This window comes from Rattus rattus, chromosome 1 (assembly GCF_011064425.1).
Source record: "Rattus rattus isolate New Zealand chromosome 1, Rrattus_CSIRO_v1, whole genome shotgun sequence".
Classification (NCBI taxonomy): Eukaryota; Metazoa; Chordata; class Mammalia; order Rodentia; family Muridae; genus Rattus; species Rattus rattus.
In genome coordinates, this window is record NC_046154.1 from 157345454 (window position 1) to 157361226 (window position 15773).

At 46.5% G+C, this 15773-nt stretch overlaps 1 protein-coding gene across 3 annotated transcripts in view; it reads left to right on the top strand.

Moving 5' to 3' along the window:
• LOC116906684 (zinc finger protein 878-like) overlaps window positions 1–15773 on the top strand; it is a 33945-nt gene that overhangs the window by 14116 nt on the left and 4056 nt on the right. Inside the window, exons 1-3 of one of the 3 annotated variants that reach the window (XM_032909485.1) lie at window positions 5505–5664; window positions 15345–15471; window positions 15673–15733. In XM_032909485.1, the coding sequence (XP_032765376.1) occupies window positions 5662–5664; window positions 15345–15471; window positions 15673–15733 (191 nt within the window). In that variant the 5' untranslated portion in view covers window positions 5505–5661. Of the gene's footprint in view, window positions 1–5504; window positions 5665–5753; window positions 6213–15344; window positions 15472–15672; window positions 15734–15773 lie in introns of those variants that run through there. The other 2 variants (XM_032909479.1, XM_032909493.1) reach the window with 2 other exon arrangements.

Consider the following 15773-nt stretch of genomic DNA (forward strand, 5'->3'; position numbering starts at 1 on the left):
ATGCAATAGCAGCATTTTCAGAAGCAAGTTCGATTAAAATAAATACTTGATTTTGATCTGACAGTCTCACCCACCGAGTTCATGCGCTCCCTCTGGCGATCGGTCCTCCCCGGGGCTGAGACTGGCTGTGAATATCACTTATTGCCAGCTGTGGTGGCACTGGCATGTAATCCTACTTGGGAAGCTTGTGAGAAGGATCCCAGGTTTCAGAGCTGTCTGTCTGGACTATGCGATGAGTTCCTGGTCTTCCCAGGGAACTGGGTTTTCTTTTCAGGGATTATATGTGAGCCCAGAAGAAATCTCAAGGACTATTTAATAAAGTTTGAGTGAAAAGTCACGTACCAGGCAAGCTATAGGTCTCGGGGCTGCCTGAAGGTAGGTGTATTGTTCTACCTCACCCTACTTTGTCCCTCCTTCTCTTTCATTCCTTCCCCTTCCTTCTAGCTCCCTCCGGGAGGGGGGGCCTTCTTTTTTTTTTTCTCTCTAACTTTTGGAAAATGTATTTAATGCACGGGTCTTTTGCCTGGGTCTGTGTTACATATGTATACCTGAGGTCGGAGGAGGCTAGAAGAGGGCATTGGATCTCCTCAAACTGGAGTTACAGGTGCTTTGAGCCTCCATGTTGAGGTGCTAGGGATTACTGTTTTGAAGCTTTGTGTGTGTGTGTGTGTTTGTGTGTGTGTGTGTGTGTGTGTGTGTGTGTGTGTGTGTGCGCGCGCGCACGCGCGCGCGCGTGCATGTGTGTTTGAATCACCAAGCAACCTGTCCAGCTAGAGCTGTGCTTATGGACGGAGGTGCTCTTGGAGCCCTCATTCCCAAGGCAGGCCTCTGCAGTATAGGCAACAAATTTCAGACATCTCTGCCCTTGGGAGCCGCAGCAGCCCTGCCTCCTGAGGGGTGAGAAGACGGCAGTGCTGTAGGATGAAGAGAAGTACCCCAAGACACAACTGCTACGGTAAGTTCTTACAAGTCACGTATGTGGAGTCCCGTCACATCCCTTGCATGACATGAAGCAGTTAATGTTTAAAATACAGGCAATAGTTACACAAAATTAGATACATGATTTAAAAGACTATACTTTGTGTGTGTGTTTGGGGGGGGGTGTGCTGCGATGTCTTTTTAGATCCCATCTGCTCTGGGTCCTCTCAGATCTACGTGTCTCCCTTTCTCCCTTTTTAGTTACCTTCAACTACACAAATGAACTCACACTGGAAAAAAAAACCCACCTGCGTATGTACACAATATGGAATGCCTTTAGGTTTCGTACTCGTTTTCAGAAACATAAAGTGGTTCGCAGTGGTGTGAGTCCCTACGCGCGCAAGTGAGTCTCGAGGATTGAATTCAGGTTTTAAAAGAGGCCCCGAGAAACTTTTTTCTTTCCTCCTTACTTTCTGTGTTCTGAAATAGCTCTCACAATGTACCTCTTGCTGGCTTCGAACTCAGACCAGTCCGCCTGTACATCCCAATGCTGAGATTAATGGCATACACCGGTGCATCTGACAAACCCACGCCCTTTTCTTAAACCATAGGGTAGATATCCTTGCTAACGTGAGCACGATCACCCATTTCAAGCAAGGAACTGGTGGCATCAGCTTCTAAGGGGATAGCGGGAAGAATTGTTAGCAAAATCAAACACAACCTTAAAAGATGTCATCGTAGCTGGCAGTGATGGCTCAGGCCTTGAGAGACAGAGGCAGGCACAGGACAGTCTGGTCATACAGAATGAGTTCTGGGACAGTCAGGGCTTTTCTCTCCTCTCCTCTCCTCTCCCCTCCTCTCCTCCTCCTCCTCCTCCTCTTCCTCTTCTTCCTCCTCTTCCTCCTCCTCCTCCTTCTTCTTCCTCTCTCTCTCTCTCTCTCTCTCTCTCTCTCTCTCTCTCTCTCTCTCTCTCTTTTTTTTTTTGAGATTACCAGAAACCACGTGGTGGCTCAGGACCATCAATAAAGGAATCTGATGCCCTCTTTCTGGCAAGCAGGTGTACATGCAGACCAAGTACCCCTACATTTTAAAAATACGTAACTATATACATTAAACAAAACAAAAGATTAGCCAGGCAGTGGTGGTACATGCCTTTGAGCAGAGGCAGGTGGATCTGTGAGTTTCAGGCTCGCCCGGTCTACAGAGTGAGTTTCAAAACAGTCAAGACTACACAGGGAAACCCTATCTTGAAAAACCAGAGGGACTGGCCTGCACCACCAACCAACACAATAACTGCTCTTACATAGAGAAACCATACATCAAAAAATAAAACAAGACCCCATGATTAATTAGGTATGGAAATTCATATATGTTGTATTATGTGTGTGCATGTGTGTACTTATGCATACTGTATGGTGTTGGAGTCACAGAGAACTGTGCACCACCACATAGGTGCTGAGAACCCATTTAGCCATTTTGTCAGTCTCCTGAATTTTTTTTTCCAGGAGCTGAGGACCAAACCCAGGACCTTGCGCTTGGTCCTGTGGACATTTAAGAAGCTTTAATGCATCTGTTCAAGGTAGGTAGCCCATGATTTTGGTTCCAAGTCACAGTGGAATTGATCTTCATTTTAGGGTATCATCTCCTGTGATTTGACGAATAGGGGCTATAACAATGTTGTTGTAATGACATCATGTTTTCCAGGACCTTTTATTAATGCACACGTGAGGGCAAACGCGTTAGTTTCTGATTGTCGAAATGTCTAAGAGCAGCTTCAAGTTTCCTTAGCCACAGATGAGCATTTTAATCACCAGCAGTCAGAAATACCAAGATGCTGCAGCACTTTGACTTGGTGACCTCCCTGTGTATCGGATGGTTTGGGATGATCTCCTTCCTAAACATGCGGAAGCTTTTTGAAGCCATCCATGCCTACAATTTAGTCTGTTGTAGTTAGATGCTGTTCTGGCTGGTTTTGTGTGTCAACGTGACACTAGCTGGAGTTATCACAGAAAGAGGAGCCTCAGTTGAGGAAATGCCTCCATGAGACCCAGCTGTAAGGCATTTTCTCAACCAGTGATCAAGGTGGGAGGACCCAGCCCATTGTGGGTAGTGCAGTCCCTGGGCTGGTGGTCTTGTGTTCTGTAAGAGAGCACGCTGAGCAAGCCAGGGGAAGCAAGCCAGTAAGTAACATCCCTCCATGGCCTCTGTCTGCATCAGCTCCTGCTTCCTGACCTGCTTGAGTTCCAGTCCTGACTTCCTTTGGTGATGAACAGCAATGTGGAAGTGTGAGCTGAATAAACCCTTTCCTCCCCAACTTGCTTCTTGGTCATGATGTTTGTGCAGGAATAGGAACCCTGACTAAGGGCTGGAGAGATGGCTCAGCGGTTAAGAGCACCTGACTGCTCTTCCAAAGGTCCTGAGTTCAATTCCCAGCAACCACATGGTGGCTCACAACCATCTGTAAAGAGATCCGATGCCCTCTTCTGGTGTATCTGAAGACAGCTACAGTGTACTTATATATAATAAATGAATAAATAAATCTTAAAAAAAAAAAAAAACCCTGACTAAGACAGATGCATTATTTGCATGAAATAGTTGGTGAGTATGGCTGTGATAAACAACTTGGGGAGAAAGGGTTCCTTACCCTTCCAAATCACATTCATCATTAAAGGACAGGAGCTAAAACAGGACAGGAACCTGGAGGCTGATGCAGAGGCCGAGGTGGAGTGTTGTATTACTGGCTTGCTCAATCTGCTTTCTTAAGGAGCCCAGGACTACCAGCCCAGGGATGGCGCCATTCATAATGGACTGGGCCCTCCTCATCCATCACCGAGGAGAGTGTTCTAGAGCTTGCCTAAAGCCAGTCTTATCAATGCATTTTCCTCTGTTTTGGTTCCCTCCTCAAATAACTCCAGCCTGTGTCACGTTGATATAAAATGAGCTAGAACTGTGCAAAAACATGTGACAGTAAACAGTGTCTGTATGTAACTCCAGGGAGATGAGCTTCATACATGCCAGACACTGGTAAGACTGGCTTTGTTTGCCTGATGTCCTCAGTTTCACAGTCAATCTCAGTTTCTCTCTCTGCCTCCCCCTGACCCCCCGCCCTCCCCCCTGCCCTAGATAGGGATTCTCTGTATAGCCCTGGCTGTCCTGGAACTCGATTTGTAGACCAGGCTGGTCTCAAACTCACAGATTCACATGCCTCTACCTCCTAATAGTTTGGCAATCTCTTATTCAGAAGCAAGCTTTCCTATTTATTTTTTCATTGTCCCTAACCTCTCTATTTTCAACCTAACATTTAGAAATTTATTGTTTTACTTACGTATATGAGTAAGTATGGACATGTTTGTGAAGTATCCCCAGAGATCAGAAGAAGACATTAAATACTGTAATGTGCAAAATCATCCTGCAAGCCCAGCCTGCCCAGAAATCATGCAATTTCAGAGCTTGCTGGGAATTGTAGTTTTTGGGAAATAGCAAAGTCTCATGGGGAAGTATAGTAGCCTATAGATTTCCCCTAATGAGCCCCTATAATACTTGGTTTGAGGCCGTTCTTAGATGGGAAATTTCAGGGAATGGTCCTGTCCGAAGTCCATCTCTTGGTCAGTATTTAATATTTAATAAACCTTGCTTCAAGTTTGGCCCAAAATGGTGGAGCCGTTTTTTTCTGGCGAATTTCAGGATTAACAATGCCTTAAAGCTAGAGTTACAGATGTGAGCTGCCAGGGGCGGGTGCTGGGAGCAGAAGTCTGGTCCTGCCCAAGTGCCGCAGATGCTTAATCACAGAACTATGTTCCCAGCTCCTCAACCCAACATCTTAACCCCAGCATTTATTTAACCACAACGAAGAGAAACATCTGGTACAGCAGCATGGATGGCAAACGCCGTTCCACCCGAAAGCCTCTCACCTTCTCAGACACAGTCGTGTGTGTACAAACAAAATTAAAAAAGAAATACTTCAGAACGGCATTTTGTTTCCGGATTTGTTATTGTTGTGTTTCTGATGCAAGCATGGAGAGGGAGCGGCAAGGGCTGGGCCCAGGACTTCAGATAAGTTCAACGAAGGCTCTAACCGCTAAGATGTCTATCTAGCCCTGCATTCTTCCTGGAAAGCTATTAGTCTTTGAAATCGGCTTTGAAGGAGACCACAAGAACCAAAGAGTAGAAAGGCAGATTTAGCTGCCAATTGTAGTTCTGAAGAGTCTCCCGGGGTTGGGGATTTAGCTCAGTGGTAGAGCGCTTGCCTAGCAAGCGCAAGGCCCTGGTTCGGTCCCCAGCTCCGGAAAAAAAAAAAAAAAAAAAAAGTCTCCCATCCAACCCCAAGATCTATAATTGCCTTCACGCCCTTGAGCTTTTTTCAGCACCCTCTACTGGCGCTCGATGGGGGGCCCATCCCCCCCTTCCCCTTGAATGGGTGACAGCAGGATTCTGGGATTTGGAGAGGTGTGAAATCTGTAATTTGATCTCTACCTTCCCTAGTAAAACTTCCATCTTCCGCCCCTCCGGCTTCGGGAGGCGGGCCGAGGGCTCGCTGGCCTATCACGGAGCGTGTACTGGCCAACGAAACGCTAGCTGCGTAGGCGAGGCGTTCTGCCGCCATCAGGTCTATGTCTTTTTTCCCACGGACATTAAGCATGTGTGTTCTTTGGAAGTAGATCCTAGATCCCAGGCCTGGGTATCAGGTCGCTTTCACTGAAGGCAGGAACGGCTGGCGGACACCAGGACACCCAGAGGCTGGAAATGGTGCGTGCGTGGCACCCGGCATCCGAGATGGATGGGGATGGCGTGGGAGTAAGAGGGTTGGGGTGGGGTAAGGATGCTGCAATTTGGCGGAATGGGTGCGAGACCTCCCATAAGCAGCTGAGTCTGTTCTGGCTTCGCTGGGCCCGGCTGCTCGGGTCCGGCGTAATGGAGCCGGGCCTGCTGTCCTGTCCCTTGCTCAGTGCGCAGCATTTCTGGACAGATGGGTACCAGCATCCCCAGTCTCTGCGGTCTGGGTGGTGTCGGCAGAGGGTCGTGAGGGAGCCTTAGGAGTAAGTGGGGGCTCCTGTGCGGGATTGTGGGGGAGTGTAATCTGTGTGGAAGATGAAGATTAGGACACTGGACCTATGACTGCCTCGCTCTCGCCCTAAAAGATCGCCATACTTCATTCAGTGTCTCAGGGCGCAACTATACAGAGCACCTGTGACTCTCAGTTTTAAAAAAAGCAAGGCAGAGAAGCAGCCAGACGCGGTCTCAAGGAGCTGAGACCACTTGATTGGAACAGCGAGGGGCTCTTTTCCGGGATGAAGGTTGAGTACACTCACAAGGGACTAGGGCACGGGGCGGGGAGGACATGAACTGGGGGTATGTTTACTTAAGTAGCCACTAGAAGTTTCGGCAAATTTTCTATGGTTTGACTGGAACCAGGAAGGGTTGTTTTAGATACCCGGGTATATTGTTGCTGCAAGTGAAGCACAATGGTTATATGGCTAGGGGGTAGGCTATTTCTCTGCACAGCCAGATTCAATTCCTCAAGACCTGAGGTTTTTAATCCCCTGAACAGCAGCCGCAGTTAAGATAGGGAAAACCACGCTTCTGTGGTTTTGCCTTCCCTTCTCTTAAGTCAGGATGCACGGTGGCTTAGACGCGTAGCTTTTGTCTTTTATCAGTTATTACTTCCTTTTTCTCTCTGCCGGTGCTTAGGTTTAGGTCACATCACAGGGACCGTACTCCTCTTATTGCAAACCTTACTGAACCAGACCCTCACTCCTCCAGAACTGAAGGCAGTTTCTCCCTTCAGGGCTTCAACATGGCTGCCTGAGTCTTGATTCCGTAACTCATCCAATGAATGTCAGCTCAGCTCCCTTTCTGCCAAACCTTAACCTCATTTATCTCACAGTGACCTCCAAGAGCCTGTTATGTCAGCAACAGACAGACATGTTTGTGTTATTGAAGCTAGCATTTCCAACCTGTACCTCAAGTCAGACCCAGACACCTGTTGTCAATAAACCAGTTTTGTTTTTGTTTTTGTTTTTTTTTTAAGCCAAATAATGGAAAGCAGGAAACTATCCATTCTGTTTCTGCACATTGGAAAGAGAAAGAAAGAAATCTAGGGAGACCCCTAAGTCTTCCTTCAAGGTCCTGAAGTGAGATCAAAGTAAAGCAGAGGTCAGGGATGTGCAGATGCAAACAGTCCAGGTCAAGCTGTGGTCCCGCCCTGCACTGACCCACCATTGATGGACTTCAGTCTCATCCTGTTAGGGGATGTGACAAACTGAAAAAAGGGTGTTAGGTCCCTTTCTGAGAAACAAGCTCCCCAGTATAATTGGCCTCTACTCCTTCCTTCAGCCTGAGCTTCCTGAAGAAATGCCCATTTCTTTGGGGGTCCATTGTTTCAGAGTCTTTAGAACATCCTCAATTCTTTTTTTAACTATTATTTATTTTATGTATATGAGTACACTGTAGCTGTCTTGAGACACACCAGAAGAGGGCACCAGATCCCATTACAGATGGTTGTGAGCCACCACATGGTTGCTGGGAATTGAACTCAGGACCTCTGGAAGAGCAGTCAATGCTCTTAACCAAACCCCGAATATCCTCAATTCTGCCAGGCAGGCTACAATGGCAAAATTTATTGAATACTCAAATTCACCAGCATTGTTGTTTTATTGGTTGTAATTTGCTATAGAAGCCTGACTTTCCTTTCTTCCTGGCCAAGGTCTTTTTAGTCCAGTCTTTTAACCTGTGTTTTGAGACTAGTCTTACTGTGTAGCCCTGCCTCATCTAGAACTCATTATATAGACTGCATTGACTTGAAACTCTGAGACCTGCCTGTCTGGCCTCCACAGTGCTGGGCTAAAAGGTACATGCCACCATGCTTGGCCATTTGTCGAAAATTTTGTTGTTTGTTTTAAGACAGCTTCTCACTGTTTGGCACTGGCCGGCTGCTACTCCCTGTGTAGGCAGAGCAGGCTGGCACTGGACTCACAGATCTGCCTGGCTCTGCCTCCCAAGTGCTGGGATGAAAGATGTGCTCTACCACACCCAGCCTTTATCCCAGTGTGAATCACTAACAGTAGCAGCAGATCACATGGGAACACTTCACACAACCAGAGACGACAGCACAGATTACAAATGGCTAGGAAATGGTTAAAGAGGCTGCAGAATAGAGGCTGTCCTGGGGGCACAGGCAGAGAGCTGAGGTAGGTGAGGGGGGAGACTGCAGGGGACCAGATCAGTCTTACCAGTGCAGGTGCAGGGATGCCAAATGCCCCTTGGGAGGGCAGACGGTCGGATGGTGACTTAGAAGTGGGCTGAATGTTTTGCCATGAAGAAACTGCTGGAGCAAGGCTGTGGAGGAAGACATTGTGATCCAGGAGTAGACAAGTTTGCTGGCTTTTGACAGCTGACCCGGCCATGGCTCATGAACCTGCTACAGTTTGGTCTTTTAGTCTCAGGTAAGAGGGTTCCATCTGTTGTGGTCCCAGAGCTCCTGTGTCTGGCGTTTCTGGCATGATCTGGTATATCTTCAGGTGTTGTTACTTATTGATACAGTTACTGTCTCTTGGTGTGCTGGCAGATCGTGGTTGTTTGTTTGTGTGAACAACTGGACTTGTGTAAACAGTCCCCCTTTCCTGGTACTGATCCTCTGTGTGTAGCAAATCAGGTCAAGATGGTTGTTGTACAAGGTGACACTCTTCTAGGCTAGCTCTGTCCCAGAGTCACAGAAGTTGTGACATTCTGCACAGCAGAGTGACCTAGAGAAGTCCCTGCCCACGTTCTCTACCTTGTCTCTGTTTCACCCAGAGGTGCCTGCTTTTCCTAGGAGCGCCACAGAGTTAAAGGATGTTTCCTGTATGTTCTGTATGGCCTTGGGTGCAGAGTTCTTACATCTAGGAACAAAGCTCTGACTTTCCAAGTCTTCCTGACATTGCCGAACTCCCTGACAAGAGATGTCCACATGCAGGGTTGAGTGGACTTGGCCTCTGTCATAATTGTAATTGTCACTTTCCTTGGTTTGGTTTGGTTTGGTTTTTTGATACAAGGTTTCTCTGTGTAGCCTGGGCTATCCGGAAACTCACTCTGTAGAGCAGACTGACCTTGACTTAAGAGATCTCCCTGCCTCTGTCTTCACAGTGCTGGGATTAACGGCTGTGGCAGTACTCCTGGCTATATTTTTTTCTTTCTAAGTTTAATTTTTTTAATTTATTTACCTTATGCATATGAGGGCTCGGTTTTCATGCACACCAGAAGAAGGAATCAGATCCCATTACAAGTGGTCGTGAGCCACCATGTGGTTGTGGGAATTGAACTCAGGTCCTCCAGAAGAGCAGCCAGTGCTCGTATTGTGATGGAGGTAGGTCATGACTAGATTTGAAAGGGGTGTTGCAATAGGCGAAGGCTCCTAGTGGCAGGTCCACAGACTTCCCTAGAGCTTAGCTGCTGAGGCCTTTTCTCTCTTAGGGAGTTGGAAACAGTGCTAAACATGAGCAAACAGAAGGGAAGGGAAGGTAAGAAGCTGATATCGTGGAGGTGGAATGTAGAAAACACAGAGACGGGGTTGGGGATTTAGCTCAGTGATAGAGCGTTTGCCTAGCAAGCGCAAGGCCCTGGGTTCGGTCCCCAGCTCTGAAAAAAAGAGAAGGAAAAAAAGAAAAGAAAAGAAAACACAGAGACTCCCTGAGTTAAGCCTGTCCCTCTCCTGGAATGGAGGAGTAGTGGGGCCTCACAGAGCCACCACGGATTGGCCTTAGAGCTGTCTGTGACAGAATTATCCTGGGGACACTCACACAACCCACACATCTACTCACCACCACAAGGAGCCCAGAATAGTACAAAGGACGATTGTACCAGGGTCCAGTTGATGAACCAATGAGTGTATGTATTGGGGCTACTGACATAGGAGGGGGCCTCCTTCCAAACGGCAGAGATAACTCAAAGGCGGCCACATCACCAGACGGCCCACCCTAACACAGGTGAAGACTCCTGGCCACTGCCCTCTTGACCTCTTCCATTCAGCCAGCGTCTGTGCAGCCACAGTCCCAACATCTCTTCCAGCAGATGTTCACTCTTTTATACTGCTGGCAGGAGAGTGCTACATCCTTCCAAGTTTCTATTCCTTTTTTAAAGATATTTATTTATTTTGTGTCATGTGTACGCGTGTTTTGCTCACATGTCTATGTGTACCACATGTGTGCCTGGTGCCCTGAGATATCCGAAGAGGGTGTTGAATACCTTAGAAGTGGATGGTTGTGGAACACCATGTGGGTGCTGGGAACTGAACCCGAGCCTCTGCAAGAGCAGCAAGTGCTCTTTACCTCTGGGCAAACTCTCCAGCACCCCAAGTTTACTCCTTCTGGATATTTGACTTCTTCTTTACCTGCTTAGGGCAAGCATTTCAATTTAGAGGGTTGTGTCCTCTATACCAGAGCTGGCTTACTTATTTAAATGGTGAGGGATTGCCCCGACCATTTTACAGCATCAACACTAAGACAAGGATCAATGTGATAATGGTCAAAAAGACGCCACCACATCCAAGTGCGTGCACTTCTTGACGTCTGTTTGAATTTTACTTTATTCTTTGTTGTTTGTAACTTAAGACATGGTTTCTGTATAACCCGGGCAGACCTGGAAATCCCTGTGTAGACCAGGCAGGCTGAACCCAAGCTCAGATCCACCTGCCTCTGCCTCCCCAGTGCTGGGGTTAAAGGCGTGTACCACCATCTCTGGCTCTGTTGAATTTTATCATGTGAAGACCACAGTTTTTGTTTCTCTCAAGAGGCAAGCATTGAGTTTTTCTATTTTGATTTCTGGGAGAGGAGCAGTTCAGATTTCGTTTCGTTTTCCCACTCCCGCATCAGGTGACTCAGAGCTCCCTGCAACTCCAGGTCTCATCTGGCCTCTGAGTCCGCCACACTCTCATCCGCACACCTACAGCAAGCACTCACCTCAGAGGCACATCAGAAGAGAACAGAACACTGTATGCCCTCAGTGCTGGTTCTCCATTGTGGATCACAAGGACTGGCGGCCAAGCGTAAGCCAGAAGGGCTCCAAGATCAGGATTTTGTCACTTAAATTTGTAATTACAATTATAAACTAGAAAAACTTTGGAGTAATTTCGGAGTTTTGGTTTGTGCGAGGACTCACATACTTTGTCTAATTATTTTGAGTTATGATCATTAGTTTTTTAATGTGAGGCCAGAGGTGTTGGATTTCCTGAAGGTACTGAGTTGCAAGCGTTAGTTAGCCACTAACGGCTGGGATTCAAACTGAGGTCCTCTGCAAGAGCAGAGGATGCCATTGAGCCTTGTCTCTATCGGGACTCACTCATCTGACAAGCAAATTCGATACTGGGTTTGCAATAAAATGATATAGGCACAGGCAGACAGTATTAGAGCTGCCATGAACATCTCTCTCAAAGCTTTTAGAGAGCTGTTTGTCAAATGCTATGCTAGACGGTAAGTTGATCGTTATTAGGTTTTAAGTCCCAATCTGAAATGTGTCCTGGGAAGAGCATCAGTTGTAATAGGAACAAGGTAGAAAACTTAGACGCCAGGACACAGAGCCCACCCTTGTCTCTACAAGCGTACAACAACTGTTTGGCTTTGGTATAATTTGCTGGGTTTATAAAAAGATAAAGTGAAGGGGGATATGTTCTATGGAGGTGTGGTGAGGTATGGGGGAAGGGGATGCCTCTGTGGGCTCATGCTGAAACATCCCTTCCCCCTGAGGGACCAGCCACAGACGGTATAGTATAGAATGGAGCTTATTCAGAGCATGGGGAGGGGAGTTAAGAGGGTAGTAAAGGCAGAGAGAGAGAGAGAGAGAGAGAGAGAGAGAGAGAGAGAGAGAGAGAGAGAGAGAATGAATTAGAGAAGTAGAGCCATGAGCTCATGGGGAGAGAGTGGGGGCAGGAAAGCAGGAGCAAGAGAGAAAGCAGCCCCTTTTAGAGTGTCAGGCACACCTGGCTGTTGCCAGGTAACTGTAGGGTAGAGCTTAGACAGAATGCTAACATTCCCCCGTTTTAATTAAAAAAGAAAAATAAAAAAGGTAATGGTGGAGCAGGAATAGGGTCGTTGTGATCTCTGACTACTTCCTGCTTGCTTTGGGGGTGACGTGTCTCTGGGGAACTTAAGAAAGTGGGTATGGGGATGTTTGTCCAGTCTTAGAGTTGTCTGTTTTCTTGTTGTCCAGGGTCTGTGGAACCATGTGAGGATAGGTCAGAAGGAACAGGCCCAGTAGAAGCATCTGTAGACACAGGGAAGGTTGGAGCATCTGGAGGCCGCTTCTCTGGAGCTGTCCTAGACGTAGTAAACACCTGGACTTGACAAGATGCTGAAACGTGTGTGTGTGTGTGTGTGTGTGTGTGTGTGTGTGTGTGTGTGTGTATGTATATATGTATGTATGTATATGTATACATATATGTTATAGGTAGAGAATAAGATTAAACATGTTTGGGAGAAAGAAAATCTTTTTTCTTAGCTGTACATTTGAAACCCAGAGGAAGCCCACCTCTGGAATAGGTAGTCAGTGGGAACTTTAGGCAGATGTACTTTTCTTTTCTGGGTGGAGTCTATTTGGTCCGTGAGAGGTAGATCTGAGTGGGTTCCTGTAGTTTATAAGTTTACAAAAGAGTTAGCAACACGAGTTAACAATGTTGACAGTCTTTAAGATAAGCTTTTTGTGGAGCAAAAGGAACAAGAATTTGCGATTATAGTTGTCTCGGATACTGGACTGTTTTATCAGAATCAGGGAAATTTGTAAGAATTCGAATAATGTTAGGACAGTGGCATAGCAAGAAGGGGAAATATGAAGCATTTAATCAGTGGAAGCCGAGTTTAGGGGAGGAAGTAACCGATTACACCTGGGAAAGCTGACATCTGAACTAGTCCCTAGAGACGAGTTTAGGAAAGGAGTTAGGTCCGTTTTCTAGCTGTCAAGCTACAGGTACCTTAGCTGTCAGTGTAGTCAGAATCTGGGGGAGAATAAACCATAATCTAGCAGTTGTGTATTATTAACAAATGACAGAGTCCGTCAGCCAACCGTTCCCCGTGGGCTCATGGCAACCTGGACGGAGTCAGTCTGGCTTTCAAACCCAGACGACTCAGAGTCTTTTTCTCTGTGGAATGGATACGTGTGACATGAGAAATGACTTACTTGATTTAGATAAGCCATTTGACTCTGAGGGTATCTAGTTTTGTCCACTATGTTTCTCAGTGGTTATCATAGCACAATACAGGCACAGTCTTGAAGCTGTGTTCATATCTTCTGAGACCTTGTGAGGTAAACTGTTCAATTTCAGGAGATTTGGTCTGTCACAAACGTAAATATATTAATGTGTTTTTTAATTAGCAGATTTCTGACAAGATTGATAGCCATATTGATTTGTTATATCTGAATAGAGCACACCATAACTTAATAGAAGTAGTAAAAATCATTATTTATCAAGATAGGACAGGGAGGAAAATCTTAAGTAACTTTGACAGGTTGTGTAAGTAGAGAAAAACCCATTTTGCATTAACAGAGAAACACTGGCTTTGCAGTAGTAGAGAAACACTTGGCTTAGAGTTGGTGTGGATCAGTATGGAAGGAATCAGAGAGCTAACAGCTGTGTTGTGAGTGAGACCGTGACAGGGTGGATTCAGGCCTCTGACATGAACTGAGCACGCAGATAAGCCTTGGGAATAGCTAGTCTGCTGAGCGAGGGGCAGGCGCGGGTGGAGTTGAGGCACCCAGAGTGTGGATAGTTCTGTGGTGCTTATCTAGAACCCAGGCAGGTGGGGCAGAGCTTCCTTCTGACAGCAGGAAGCCCCAGAGTGACCTCGGTGGAAAGAGACCTGAGTGGGAAGTTCTATATGCCAGCAACGTGCATGCTATTCCTGTGGTGGATAGGACCGTGGGGATGTGGGGGTGGACCTTCTCTGACAGGGCCGGTGAGATGACTCAGTAGGTTGTCAACTTGGCATAAATGGAAAATGGGAATCTCAGTTGAGGAATTGGCTCCACCAATTTGGCCTGTGTGCACGTTTTCAGAACATTTTCTTGATTGCTGATTGATGGAGGGCCTACTCCATTGTGGGTGTTGACATCTTAGGTCATGTGGGCCTTGGATTGAACAGAAAGGATAGCCCAGCAAACCAGTGCCGGTGGTTCATCCGTGTTCTAAGGTTCAGGTCTTGACTGCACCTTCCTGCCTTGAGATTCCTGTCTTAGTGTCCCTCAGTGATCGACTGTGACCTGTAATTCACATAAATACTTTCTGCTTTAGTTCCATTTGGTCATGGTGATATGTCAGACAACAGGAAGCAAAATGGGACACTACTGAGGAGAATTGCTTGTCATGAGTCCTGTTTGCTGTTTGACTCGGGGCAAACTAAAGAACTTGGCTATAGACTTTCTAATATCTGCCTTGAGTGCAAGAACACGTGTTTTAGGTTCCTAACAGGTTGTAAGACGAAGTATTAACTTCTTGATCATAGTGGTTTATCGTAGCACTAGAAAGCAGAGTAGGACATAAATCAGATAAATTGCTTGTCACGACTTTCATTTGCTGTTTGATTAAGGACGGTACAGAGAGCCCAGGTACATACATTCCACCATAGTCATTTAGTACAATCACAGAAGTTGTGCCCCTGTTCCCAACAAATTGTAAGAAGTATTAACTAGAGGCCTGCTGAGTTGGCTCAGGGGATAAAAGCATGTGCTGTGCAACCCTGATGATCCGAAATCTCAGGAACCATTGTTAAGCTGGACAAAGAGAACCAACTCCCACAACGTGGCGCTGACCCCCAGAAGAGCATTGTGGCATGCTCACGCTCCATGCACAATACACACCAAATCAAGGCTTTGAACAGATGCACAGGTAGTATCTGTCAACACAAATGATGTAGACTCATCTAGAGAATACGTTGGGTTCTAAGAACATAGCGTCCCTCTGATGACCATGAGAGAAGGGGATGTTGCTGTTTTAAACCTAGGGTGTAGTTGTCATCAACTGTCTTGAGAAGTCTACCTCACTCTGTACAGCTCTGGTGGGAAGGAATCCCTCCAGATCTCAGTTCTCAGATACCAGCAGAACACAAGGGTGCCCAGCATTTCTAAGCACACACGTTCTGGGGACAGCAGATACTGATCATGGTGGGTGGTAGACAATAGAACCTGGGGTGACAGTTGTTAGAAAGATGCAGTGCAGAAGGAGGAACTGCACAGTCCTCTGCACAAGAGCTCGTCCTTCTTTGATGTTCCTTTCCCAGAAAGCTCCAGTTTACCTTTAGCATTTGTGAGTGGGGGAAGGCATCTTGGTCTGTATGAGCAGTAGAGTGTGATGACCAGGACAACTTGAACCCTTGTGGAACAGTGTCATGTCACCTTCTTATTAATTCTGTGTACGTCTGTGGTGCCATGAGGCTCACTTTCCTGGAAATGTATGCGTGTGCTTTCAGGAGTCAGTGAGCTTTGAGGATGTGGCTGTGAAGTTCACGCAGGAGGAGTGGGCTGTGCTGGATCCATCCCAGAAGGAGCTGTACAAAGATGTGATGCAGGAAACCCTGAGGAACCTGGCTTCTATAGGTACACATGGACATTGGTTTTTCTAGTCCACCAAGGACCAGTGTTTCTAACTAATCAGTGTTGATGTATGAATTGGAATATGGAAAAAGGAACTGGGGTGACTATGTCAGATGGAATCATTTACACCATGAACTTACCTGCTACCTAGTAATTTTTTGGTAATAAGTAATTTTTAACTATTTCTCTGGTTCTACATTTTAGGAAACAAGTCGGACAATCAGATGGTTGTAAATGAGTATGAAAATCTCTGGAGAAAACTAAGGTAATTTCTTTCGCAAGATATAGCCATATTCCAGAGTGCT